We start from the raw sequence: 13,791 nt of genomic DNA on the forward strand, positions 1-13,791 counted from the left end.
AAGTGATGAACAAAAGGACGACATGTCATTTTGTACTAAGTGTAACAAGTTTAAAAAGGAAAACTCATTTATATCTTTTTTTATATATACTTTTACGAAAACATTTTTTGTCCCCTTTTTTTAATAATTTTTGAATTACATGAATGCTGTACTAAAACACAACTATAATTAGCGTTTGAGTAAAGGTATAATAAAATAGTAACAAGGAAATATAACCAAAATAGAAAAAAAAAAAAAAAAAAATACAGAAAACTAAGGAGTAGGAAATTACATTGATTATACAAATATTTTGTCCTTTCTTATTAAGGGAAAAAAACAATTTGTATTTTTAAATGAAATAATTTACAAGCATATTTGAAGCTAGCTAAAATACTTATGAGAACAATAACATTTAGGTTATTATTTATTTTAAATAGGTATTACTGCTTTGCTCTTTTTATTTGCATCTTTTTTTTTTTTTTTTTTCTTTTTTTTCGCGTTAACGTATTTTTGAATAATTTATATACTGAAGTACGTACATGCAAAGGTTTATACATATATATATTTATATACATACTGCATACATACTGCATACATACATACATTCATACGTACGTACATACATACATACATACATACGTATATCCTTGTATATGTACATACACTCATACCCACATACCCACATACCCACGTGCATATATTACTGCATCCAAAATTTGTCCTTAATAATTAAAAACCCAAATTGTTAAAAATGTACAAACTCAGATATTTAAATTTTTTTTTAATTTTTGTTTTGTTTAATTTATCAATAAAAATAATAAGAAGTTTTAGCTTATTCCAACATATCGAAAATATAAGCAACCCAGCATATTTTAAAAAAAAGCCGAGTATGGTTTATGACTTAATCGTTATTGGTGGGGGAAGCGGGGGAATGGCAGCCGCTAGGAGAGCAGCCAGGTAATTTAGGAGGATCTTAAGTATATGCAAAAATGTGTACTCACGTATATACTTGCATATATACATGCATGTGCACATACCAGTATATTCATGCATATATACGTACAGGTGTACATATGTATATGTGTATTCTTATGCCCAATATTGCGCCTGCTAGTACATGTGTATAATGCATATATGAAATATACATTCATACTTTCCATAACCACAGGCATAAAGCGAAAGTTGCTCTTGTGGAAAAGGCGCACTTAGGTGGGACATGTGTAAATGTTGGCTGTGTTCCAAAAAAGGTACCAAATAAAAGTGAAGGAATTTAATGGGGAAATGCCTCACCTACTCACAGTGTATATGAGGATCATTTGTATCCACATGTGTTACACCTACGTGCGAACATACATGCATACATATGTTCATATGTACATATGTACATATATATATATATATATATATATATATATATATATATATATATATATATGTATATATATATTTGAGTGAAGAGATAACTCCGTAAAAACAATGCATATGTCATTTTTTTGTGCAAAAGTAATGTGTACATTGCATTGATTATCTATCTAGCTATTTTTTTGTTTATTTTTTTATTTTATTTTTTTATTTTATTTTTTTATTTTATTTTTTTATTTTATTTTATTATTTTATTTTATTTATTTTATATATATTTTATTTTTTATTTTTTTTTTTTTTGGTACTTCTCACTTAGATCATGTTCAACGCAGCGTCTATCCACGATATTTTGGAAAACTCGAGGCATTATGGATTTGACACGCAGTTTTCTTTCAATTTACCACTTCTAGTAGAGAGGAGAGACAAATACATTCGAAGACTGAATGATATATATAGGCAGAATTTAAAGAATGATAATGTTGAGCTTTTTGAAGGCACAGCTAGCTTAATGAGTGAAAATAAAGTGTTAATAAAAAAAGCAAAAAATGTAAATGATGAAGAGAATACGGATGAACAAATGATTGAAGGTAAGAACATACTTATAGCAGTTGGTAATAGGCCAATTTTTCCACCAGTGAAAGGGATAGAACACACAATTTCAAGTGATGATTTTTTCAAAATAAAAGAAGCAAAAAGAATAGGTATTGTAGGAAGTGGATATATAGCAGTAGAGTTAATTAATGTTACAAAAAGATTAGGAATCGAATCTTATATATTTGCAAGAGGAAATAGATTATTAAGAAAATTTGATGAGACTGTTATTAACGAATTAGAGAATGATATGAAAAAAAATAATATCAATATTGTTACCCATGCTAATGTAGAGGAAATAGAAAAGGTAAAGGATAAGAACTTAACAATTTATTTATCCGATGGAAGAAAGTTTGAACATTTTGATTATGTAATATATTGCATTGGTAGATCACCAGATACTAAAAATTTAAATTTAGACAAATTAAATATTAAAACAAATAATGATTATATAATTGTTGATGATAATCAAAGAACGAACTTAAAAAACATATATGCTGTAGGTGATTGTTGTATGGTTAAAAGAAATAAAGAAGTAGAAGATTTAAATTTATTAAAATTATATAATGAAGAGCCATATTTATTAAATAGTAAAGAGAGTAAGGAAGCAAATTTATATTATAATGTTCAGTTAACTCCTGTAGCTATTAATGCAGGTAGACTACTTGCAGATAGATTATTTTTAAACAAATCAAGAAAAACAAGTTACAAACTCATACCAACAGTAATATTTTCTCACCCACCTATTGGAACTATTGGTCTTTCAGAAGAAGAAGCAATACAAACATATGGAAAGGAAAATATTAAAATATATGAATCAAAATTTACTAATTTATTTTTTTCAGTATATGATATGGAACCATCTCAAAAAGAAAAAACATATCTAAAATTAGTTTGTGTTGGTAAAGAAGAATTAATTAAAGGTTTACACATCATTGGTTTACATGCTGACGAAATTGTTCAAGGATTTGCAGTTGCCTTAAAAATGAATGCTACAAAAAAAGATTTTGATGAAACTATTCCAATACATCCTACTGCAGCAGAGGAATTCTTGACCTTACAACCATGGATGAAATGAAAGGGTTACAATTTTTAAATTAATATACATCTTACTATTATATATGCTAAATTTGCTGTGTATAAAAAGTTGTGCTGCTATATTTCTTTTATATAAAAAATGATTAGCTTTCTACCATTTTAAAATGCAACTTTGCATAAAAGTAGTTCCCATCATAGCTTCATTTTTTTTTTTTTTTTTTTTTTTAAAAAGCGGAAATTACATATTTATATTAAAGAAAAATCGTAATGTTCTTTATCGACTTAATGGTCATCATAAAATTTTGGTGAAATTTGTATTATTTTTGAATTTATATATATATATATATATATATCCATATCACTTTGTACTTTAATATTACAATATAATAACCACCTGCATAAATTTTCATTAAACATAACATCATTTGTATAAGCTATAATTAAGCCATTAGATGGTGAACATGCGAGAATTGCCAAAATGCATTCCGTTATCCTTGTAATTATGCTACATATGTTTCAATTGGAAATTTTCATTTATGGAAGGAGAAAAGCTATTATTTTTTTGCTGTGCTTTTTTTTTTTTTTTTTTTTTTTTTTTCAAGTTAAAAATTAAAAAGAATGCTCATGCATATTAACGTAAAACATAAATGTTCGTATATAAATGCATAAGTGGTGGGGGGGAGTCAAAATGCATATGTGCGCACGTATGTATTATATATATAAATATGTGCGTGTGCGTACGCATGACTACGACAATGGTGGGTAATATACTCGCGCAATGGTAGTTCTTACATACGCCTACAAAACTTCCTCTACTTTTATGTTTTCCATATCGTATTTTTCCAAATTTATTCAGATAAAACAGTATTATGCACAGGGTACATTAACTGTCGGTACCTCTCTCCCCCCTCATTGACACACACACATAGATACATATATATATATATATATATATATATATATATATATATATATATATATATATATATATACATGCATATACATATACCCACTCACGGTTTCGCATTTCTGTAGTATAGATAAGACTTGGCAATAGCATGACTACATAAGTTATTAATATTATCATTCAGTAAATTGTTACTCATAGTTAAGACATACGGAAATAATAAAGATGGTTGAGGAATACTTTTGAATATGTTTTGTAGATTTATATCTTCTTCGTTTGCATCTAAATTATCATGTTCAATTTTATTTTTCTCTTTTTCTAATTTTTTCTTTTCTTGATAAATTTTTTGTGTTTGCAATTGTTTGAATACGTCTTTTTTATATTTAATAATTTTTTCTTGTTCTGTTTTTAACATTTCTAAAGATTTGCACGTATCCTGAATATGACTTTCTAAAGAATCTACCTCTAACGTGTTTAGATAATCCATTGTTGAAACGAAATTTTTATTTTTATTTTTCAGAACCTTTAAAAATAACGAATTTATAATTGAATTCTTAATACGTATAGGTATCCTTTGTAATATATTTTTACTATTTAGTCCCCTTTTATTTAACTCAACATTTAATATATCACTAAACTGCGTGAAGGTAGAATTCTTTATTTGATTCTTAATTTCAAATACAACATCTACATCTATTTTGTAAGCTGAGAAAATTAATTTTCCATATTTTTCCCCAAAACATAAAACAAATGAATTCTTATTAATTAGAGAACATAATAATAACGTTGCTAACACTTCTTTTTTTTTAATATCACAAACATTGATATAAAAACCAAAAGATGTTGTTTCGAAATTTAGCTCTGCCATAATATTTACATAATCGTCATAATAGTTATTAACTTCACTTATGTATTTTTCTCCATCTTCTTCATATTTATTTTTATTAAAATATAAAACTAAATTATTTAATAACTCATTATATCTTTGCTTAGATATTTGATACCTATTTGTTAATTTTGAAATTTTGTCAATACATATATCTTCAATATTACAAACACAAAACGATTGATTAATTTCTACTGTATTTAATTTTTTCAAATCATTCCTTTTATTTTTTTTTTGATCTTTATTAGAGGTACCATCTCTTTTCTTTTTTCTTTTTTTATCATCATTTTCATTATCATATTCTTCCATATCGTCTTCTTCATCTTGTTGATTCGCATCATCGTCATCATCATCTTCATCCTCTTCGTCCTCTGCATCTTCATCTCCTCCATCGTGATCATCATTATATCCATCCGCATTATTACCCTTTCCCTTTTTTTTTTTTTTTTTCGATTTTTTTTTGTTATCTTCATTATTTTTAATATAATAACCTAATAATTCTCCACGTAAGTCCTTATTTTTGGATATATTACTAATAACAACGCTATTTAGAACTATTTCAAAATCATCTCCTGCTACAGATGTATCACTTTCATTTCCCTTTTCTTCATTTATCGTTTCAGCATTCTCTTTCTCTTGTTCCGCTTTTTCTTGTGTCGCTTCTTGTTTTTCTTTGGTTTCTGTGTGAACCCGTGAGTGTGGTGGAACGTATTTCATTTTTCCAGGCCTTTATGGGAGTACCCTGCGCTAGTAATACATGTGCAAGAAGGCATACGTATGTATGCATGTGTACTAAAGTATACTTATATATATACGCAATTATATGTGTGTACTGCTACGGATGGCACTTATGTGTTCATGTTTATGTTGTACGTGTATAATTATATACTAATGATTGCGAAAAGAAGAATTGTCTTTCCCCTTTCACAACATAGCATATCACAAGTTAAATATTTGGAGTACCTCTATATTTTCGATAATACCAAAAAAATAAAAGGAAGAGAAAAATTTTCAGTTCATTCAATTCTCTAAAAAGAAGGAAAAAATATATATCATCTTTTTGTATGTACTTTTGTGCGCATGGCAGAGTTGTCAAACACGTCAAAGTGTAAACAAACTTGCAGAGAAGCACATATACGTACATACAAAACTACATATATATATACATACAAAACTACATATATATATACATACAAAACTACATATATATATACATACAAAACTACATATATATATACATACAAACATACATATATATATACATACAAACATACATATATATATACATACAAACATACATATGTATATACATACAAACATACATATATATATACATACAAAACTACATATGTATATACATACAAACATACATATATATATATACATACATATATATATATACATACAAACATACATATGTATATACATACAAACATACATATATATATACATACAAACATACATATGTATATACATACAAACATACATATATATATACATACAAAACTACATATATTTATACATACGTACTTCCGTATAAGCACATATGAACGTAGCACATAGAACGGTTCAGCAATGTTCATACATTTGCAGTTACGTGTTCCTTTGACGAGGCTATAACTGTATTGTACTATGCTATGCTATTCTTTTTTTTTCTTTGTTTTTTCCAAGAAAATATTAAAAATATACTGCTAAAATGGGTAATTCGTAAAAGGGAACGTTAAAATTGTTTTATATATATATATATTTATATATTTATATGTGAGTACTACGTATATCACTTATAAACAATGAGCCGTCAGTCCTCTATCTTCAGCCCAAAAAATGTTCCTTCACAATGTAAAAGGTAAATATATACATATCAAAATGTTTATGTTCAGGTTTATGTTTCACTAAAAGGAGTAGAGAGCATGAACGAAATTAAAAAAAATTAAAATAAAAGAAAATAAAATAAAAGAAAATAAAAGAAAATAAAAGAAAATAAAAGAAAATAAAGAAAATAAAAGAAAATAAAAGAAAAGAAGAAAAAAAAAAGTAATTAAAAATAATGAAAATCAAGTAATTAACAAAAAGTAAAAATGTAATTATATTTATACCAAAATTCGAGGTGAAATTAAAAAAATAAAAATAAAAATATTGCAGTAAAGTTTTAGCAGTAGTTAATGTATAATATTATAATTTTTCGTTCCCCGAACATATTGCCTATTGCATACATATAAATATGTATATATATAAATATTATACATGTAAATATATATATACATTTACACGTCTGTACGCGCAACGTTTTGCGTATATTCAATTATGTAGTAATGTTCTTTATGCGTATAAATCCCCATACCCTTTTTTTTTTTTTTTTTTTTTTCCAACAAATAATACCTTTCATTTCAAATTACAATTTTTTTTTTTTTAAAATAAATTTCACTTTTTCACTGGCAAATTAAGAATTCTACATTTTTTTCAAAACATGGATTGTCGTAACTTTGTATATATATATATATATATATATATACTTTTATACATTTATAAATCTATACTTATAAATCTATTCATATATTAATTTGTAATGGTGTGCATGGTAATTAAAAAAATATATTTTTTACGTTGTAAGAAATTAAAAAATTTAATAATAGATGAAATGATTTAATTCTCTACAGGACTGTTAGTTTGCAAAATAACAATTTTTAGTACTCCTTTTTCTCCCATTTTGTCATATTTTTCTATTTTTTTTTTCCATTTTTTCCGTTTTTCCCTTTTTTCTACATGTGTTATTTGATTTTGCTTCCCCTTCTTCGTTCTTCCGAATAGTTACAGAAAGCACTATTTCTCTGAATTTTGATGAACGCGCAATTTTTTTGATAATGCTAATTATGGCACAGTCAGATGGTAATATAAACATTTACATATATATATATGGATGAATATGTACATACATATAGACAAATGTTTACGTGTGCAAATATGTATATATATATATATATACATACACATATACATATATATACATATATATATATATAATATATATATGTGTAGGTGTACTTTAAAATGTGTTGAAAATATACATATTTAAGCGTGTTACTGAAAATAGTACAATATTATCACCCCCTTAGTAGAGCTAAACCAAGATCTACCCAAGAAAAACAGCCAAAATGGTGTTAACCTATCACAAGAAATGTACAAATAAAATAAAAAATATAGTAAAATGTACTAAAATAATATGAAAAAAAAAAAAAAAAAAGAAATAGCTATTTAATAATAGCTTCCCTCCCCCTGTCTATCCATTTTGAAGTATGTGTTGTGATTTACCTTTTTACAAAAATATGTTTTAAATAATCAGATATGATGAAACAAATATTGATGAACTAAAAAAAAAAGTGAATGATTTAGAACTGCAGCTCGAATATGAAATAAATAGACACGATGCTGAGATTAAGGAAAGGTAAAAGGAAAAAAGAAAGTTCTTAAAGAAAAAATATGTGGAAAAAATAAAGAAGACGATAGAAAAAAAAAATTCATTTTTTGTAATGTATTATTTATGCACACGTACATGTGGTATATATGTGTTTATGTGTATACTACATTTGCTTATAATGCCCACGTATTATATGTAAATATATTAATGCACAACTGCACGAATGTGTGAGTGTATGAATGTATGGATGTAGGACTTCACAAATGCAAGAACGTACGGGTCGCCCGTGAACACTGCCGCATTTTTTTTTAAACAAACGCAGGGATGAAACGATAAAAATGCTTGAGGAAAAAATAAACGAACTGGAAAACTGCAAAAGAGAAACAGAAGAAAAGGATGATGCTATTTTAAATATGAGTGAACAACTTTTAATATTATCTAATAAATATGATATTTTAGTAAAAGAAACTAAATTACAAGAAGAAGAATTAAAACATCTTAAGAATAAAAAAAGGTATAGAAATGATGAAACAAATGAATATATAGGAACTTTGAAAAAACAGAATAATGATTTTAAAAAAGATAACGAATTAATAAATGATAAGAATGCTCAATTATTAAAAGAAAACAGTACATTAAAAAATTCTTGTAAAATATTACAAGAACAGTTGGACGAAAATAGGAAAAACTTGGAACTTGTTAAGAAGCAAATAACAAAAGTAGGGCATATAGGAAGTGCTTGATATGCCTCTCTCGCATATTTGGAAAAATAAATGCATAATATAGTGCACCTTTAATTGCCCTATATTCGTTTTATACGTCCACTTTTAAAAAATTTTTTTTTTTATATAAATATATGCATGTATAACTACATTTACACGTAAAACTATGTATGTATATATGCTTATCTACATGACAGGATTTCGATCAGAAGAATGCACTGAAGATACTAAATATAGGAACCGTTAGTATTTCTCTAATTCATTACATAGATTATTAGCAAAACTGTGGTTTCATTTTTGCTTAAACTGGCAACTGGGAATCTGCCTCTTCTTTGAAAATATTCCCTCTATTTGTGGAATTGCAAATATATATTTTGCTTTATTCCTGCGTCGCTGCCTTTGAATTTCGTTTCTAACTTTTGCCATATTATCCCATATTATTCCATATGTTTCCGTATTATCCCATACTTTGCCGTATTATGCCTCATTTTTCCATATATCTTTTTTTTTCTTTCCTCAATACAGGAACTGATATACAAAAGGAATGAGAATACAGGTAATTTGTAACCCCTTTTTTTTTTTTTTTCTCATAAAATTTAGTTAGGTATAGCATTTGTTTTTTCTTTCGTACTGTTCATCCTATTATATACAGATAACTCGAATTCCCTTAAATTAGAATTAGAATATAAAGATATGATAATAAAAAGGCTACTAAGAAAAAGGGTTATCGATGAGGAAGTGATGAAACTTGAGTCGAACAGCAAAAACAATGGCAGTGACAACAGCAATGGAAACAGCAGTGGAAACAACATTGACAATAATGATAATAATAATAACAGTAATAACGGAAGAAGCAATAGCAATGACCAGCTAGTTAACTATAAAGTAATACAGACTCAGAATAGTGCCTCCTTTTTGTACTCAGCAACCACATTTTTGTTCTCCATTTTTGCTTTATTATTTTATTTTTATATTTTACTTTTTATTTTTACTTTTTATATTTTACTTTTTATTTTTACTTTTTATTTTTACTTTTTATTTTTACTTTTTATTTTTACTTTTTATTTTACTTTTTATTTTTACTTTTTATTTTTACTTTTTACTTTTTATTTTTACTTTTTATTTTTACTTTTTATTTTTACTTTTTATTTTTACTTTTTATTTCTACTTTTTATTTCTACTTTTTATTTTTACTTTTTATTTTCAATTTTTAATTCTATATTTTTATATTTTCTTTTTAGCAAAAAGTGGACGAACTATATCAGAAATACCTCAATTCCCAAAGTGATAACGATAAATTGAACGTACGAAAAGAAGAGAAAAAACAATGAAATATAATAAAGTATAATATAATCTAATATAATGTTATATGATAAAAAATAATAAAGTTAAATAAAGTTAAAAGAAAAAAATAAAAAATAAAATAAAATAAAATAAAATAAAACGACAGAGACCTTGTAGAATGAAGCGCGTATGTTTACATTAAGGAAGTGCAATTTATGTGAAAAAATATTTTTTGTTACCATCTTTTCAGAATAAAATTAGCAAATTAAACGACAATATAAATGACCTGAAAAAAGAAAACGTTGACCTGTTGAGCATTATAGTAAATTTTTTTTTTTTTTTTTTTTTATATTTTTTCTCACCATTAGTGCTCTATTGCTTTGTATAATATTTTACTATGAGTTACCCATCTTTTTGTTTTATTTTTTTCTGATTGGACGAAAATTTTTTTTTTTTTTTTTTTTATATTTTTTCTCACCATTAGTGCTCTATTGCTTTGTATAATATTTTACTATGAGTTACCCATCTTTTTGTTTTATTTTTTTCTGATTGGACGAAAATTTTTTTTTTTTTTTTTTTCTCCCCCCCCTTTTATTAAGGACACATTAAGAGAATACATAAACAAGGTGTATAAGGAGGATGTGAATATTCATCAGTAATTTATAATAATATAATATTTGGAAAAAAAAAAAATATGTACACATATACTAGGGAGTATAGCGCATATTTTTGTATAATTGTTACTGCGCCATTTGATATTAATAATGTATTTAAAAGAATGAATTTTATTTTACACGATTTGTATAATTGCACATAAACCTACAAACAAACCTACATATGCACTGTATTTTCCGTACTATCCCTTACAGATTTGATGATTTGATAAATAATCTTTTGAAGGAGAATTCGACCTTAAATGAAGAGTTGACGAAGCAAAAAAGAAAGTAAGGATTAAAAAAAGTAGAAAAAAATTATAAAGGCTCAAAAGTGGGGGATACAACATTATACATCCTTTTTTTTCTTTTTTTTTATGGTCTCATGTGATATATTTTCCTTTGTAGGAATATGGTGGACACGTATTACTTTAACAAAGAATTACAATTTATGCAAAATGACAAATTAAAAATTATTGAAAAATTTGATAACACAAATATTAATAAAATCCCTCATTTATATAAACCACTCAATGTAACCCTCAACGAGGAAAGTAATAATAGGGATATGGAACATGCTCTGTTTGATGGTGGTTATAATAGTAACTCTTAATAAATTTTGAACATATATAAGGAGAAATCTTACATATGCACATATATCATTTAGTCAAACAAACGAGTAAATATTGACAATTTTGGCTTATGTTTATGTGCAGCATTTATATTAACAACATTCAAAATAAAAATAAAGAAGAAAAAAAAAAAAATAAAAATAAAAACTTATACCTCTTCCCCCACCTTTATCGTTTACCTTTTATGGAAACTTAGACATATTAATTTATTTATATTCGTCTTTTAACATATGGTTTTACATATGTTTTTACGTATGTTTTAAATGATATAATACAATTGATCAATTGTTTTTTTGATTTTTTTTTTTTTTTTGGAGCTACTCTTTCATTACTATGTTTACTATTACTATGAATAATGCTAGAGAAATGTATATTCAAAATAATAATAAAAAAATAAAATGTAAAAAAAAATTGACCGAAGGCATTTCCTCTTTTCTAGTGAAGTACAACTGTAATTATCAATTTAAGTTAAACAAAAAAAAAAAAAAAAAAAAAAATAAGAAAGAAAGAAAGAAAGAAAGATGATTTCCTTCATTTTTACTTGTCAATAAATTTTTTTTGTGTTTTTATGTGATATTTGTTCTCTAATTTTTTTATTTTTTTAATATTTATGTGAATATGTCTCATGCATGGACGTTTGTGTGTGTTTATATGAATTATATAAATGTATATGTAATGTATATGCATATATATTTTTATTTTTACCTTCATTTTTATTGTGATTTTAATTATAATTATAATTTTAATTTAATTTTTTTTTTTTTACGTCTACTAAGCATTTCCTAAATGAGCATACTATTAAGCACATACCTATTAAAAAAGCAAAAATGTGTTATTCATATGAATGGGTAAATACATTTGTCAAAGTTAATGTTAGAGTTTTTTCCATTTTTTAAAGAAAAACTTTGTATGTATGGGTATATGTATAAATAAGTATGTACGTACGTATGTATGGTGAATATACGCCCTTCTTTCCACGTTAATACTCAAGAGAAAACGCGCACATATCAGATAATAATAAACTTGTGTATGAAGCCCTTGTTTCATTCTAACCCCCAGCAGGAATAATTTTATTTTTAAAACTAAATTTTTATGTAATTTCACAAAAAAAATCAATCATTAACGTTTAACTATTAACATTTAAGCAGAAACTCTGTGTTTATTGCGCGCATTCCTATACATGTATAATCTGCATACACACACATATAAGTATATATACATAGTATATACATATATATATTCTTACGTGCACGCGTATATATGTACACGCCGTGTGTGTGTGTTGGTAAATATGGACCTTGAAATTGTTGAGGACAAATTGAAAAAACTGGAAGAAGAATTGGAAGAGTACCGAAAGAATCAATTTCACAAAGTGGAAAAAATAATAAATGAAGTAAAATTATTAGAAACAAATATAAAAGAATTAAATAAAAGGAAGATTACGAAATGCTTAGTAAATGCTAATAAATCATTTGAAAAAAAAATTATAGAAAAAACAAGGAAATGTAGTAAAAAAAAAAAATATATAAAGGATATAAAAAAGGATATAGTACACGAATTAATGTTATTAAAGGAAAAGAAAAAAAATAATAATAATAATTTTCTAAACACGAAATTTAATTTCCAATATATACATGCCATTGAAAATGAAATAAATAAAACCTTTCTTGTTTTAAATATACAAAGACAATATATACTGAAATTTATATTTGAAAAATTGAACAAATTTAAAAATAAATCTTTAGCTTATTATGATAAATATTTAAATATACAAAAAGAAATAGATACATTATTCCACTCAATAAATAAAAGTGCATTAACTGATATTTTTGTGTTAACTAAAAATTCTTTATTTTTTCAGAAGGAACTAGCAACTATGTTTCAACAATTTCATTATCAAATAGAAAACTCGTTAACACACACGTGAATTTGTATATGCTCGAATAACTGAATGTCGAAGAAAACCTTGGGGTTTGTGTATAAACCTACTGTTAACTTGTGCCTCAGCTAGACTTTATTTCTCTTTAAATTAACTTTAATTTGCCGTTAATTTAGTATAGTATAATGTGTAGTATGATTTAATTTTTTTTTTCTTTTTTTTTTTATGTGTAATCCTTTTTGTTGGCTATTACAAGTGCCGCATTTTTTTTAAAAGAACACTGTCCATGACACATGTACATACACAATTATAATTTAAAAAATATTTTAATTTTTAACACTTTTTTTTCCTTTATTTTTAGTGTAATAGGCGATACGCAATATTGTTTTTGACTCCTTTTGTCCTTTCATTTTCTTTTTTTTTCCTTTCCCACTTCATCTTTT

General features: G+C 25.4%; 4 protein-coding genes across 4 annotated transcripts; 3 read left to right on the forward strand and 1 right to left on the reverse strand.

The window, feature by feature from the left end:
• Positions 1 to 730: 730 nt before the first annotated feature.
• Positions 731 to 3,010, forward strand: GR (glutathione reductase, putative; the record flags this gene model as incomplete). Its single annotated transcript, XM_029007381.1, has 3 exons — positions 731 to 936; positions 1,148 to 1,226; positions 1,658 to 3,010. The coding sequence occupies 3 exons, from the start codon at positions 731 to 733 to the stop codon at positions 3,008 to 3,010; spliced, it is 1,638 nt and encodes a 545-aa protein (XP_028863776.1).
• A 973-nt stretch (positions 3,011 to 3,983) lies between these two features.
• On the reverse strand, positions 3,984 to 5,480 carry PmUG01_13039200 (conserved Plasmodium protein, unknown function; the record flags this gene model as incomplete). Its single annotated transcript, XM_029007382.1, has 1 exon — positions 3,984 to 5,480. The coding sequence occupies one exon, from the start codon at positions 5,478 to 5,480 to the stop codon at positions 3,984 to 3,986; it is 1,497 nt and encodes a 498-aa protein (XP_028863777.1).
• Positions 5,481 to 7,230: 1,750 nt separating this feature from the next.
• Positions 7,231 to 11,450, forward strand: PmUG01_13039300 (conserved Plasmodium protein, unknown function; the record flags this gene model as incomplete). The annotated part of the gene is made up of 12 exons (XM_029007383.1): positions 7,231 to 7,240; positions 7,572 to 7,649; positions 7,880 to 7,940; positions 8,104 to 8,205; positions 8,501 to 8,897; positions 9,098 to 9,142; positions 9,501 to 9,785; positions 10,142 to 10,204; positions 10,435 to 10,506; positions 10,784 to 10,839; positions 11,054 to 11,128; positions 11,246 to 11,450. The coding sequence occupies 12 exons, from the start codon at positions 7,231 to 7,233 to the stop codon at positions 11,448 to 11,450; spliced, it is 1,449 nt and encodes a 482-aa protein (XP_028863778.1).
• Positions 11,451 to 12,760: 1,310 nt separating this feature from the next.
• On the forward strand, positions 12,761 to 13,396 carry PmUG01_13039400 (conserved Plasmodium protein, unknown function; the record flags this gene model as incomplete). Its single annotated transcript, XM_029007384.1, has 1 exon — positions 12,761 to 13,396. One exon carries the CDS (start codon positions 12,761 to 12,763, stop codon positions 13,394 to 13,396), a length of 636 nt encoding a protein of 211 aa, XP_028863779.1.
• Positions 13,397 to 13,791: the final 395 nt, after the last annotated feature.

The sequence above is a fragment of the Plasmodium malariae genome, assembly GCF_900090045.1.
Source record: "Plasmodium malariae genome assembly, chromosome: 13".
Taxonomy (NCBI): Eukaryota; Apicomplexa; class Aconoidasida; order Haemosporida; family Plasmodiidae; genus Plasmodium; species Plasmodium malariae.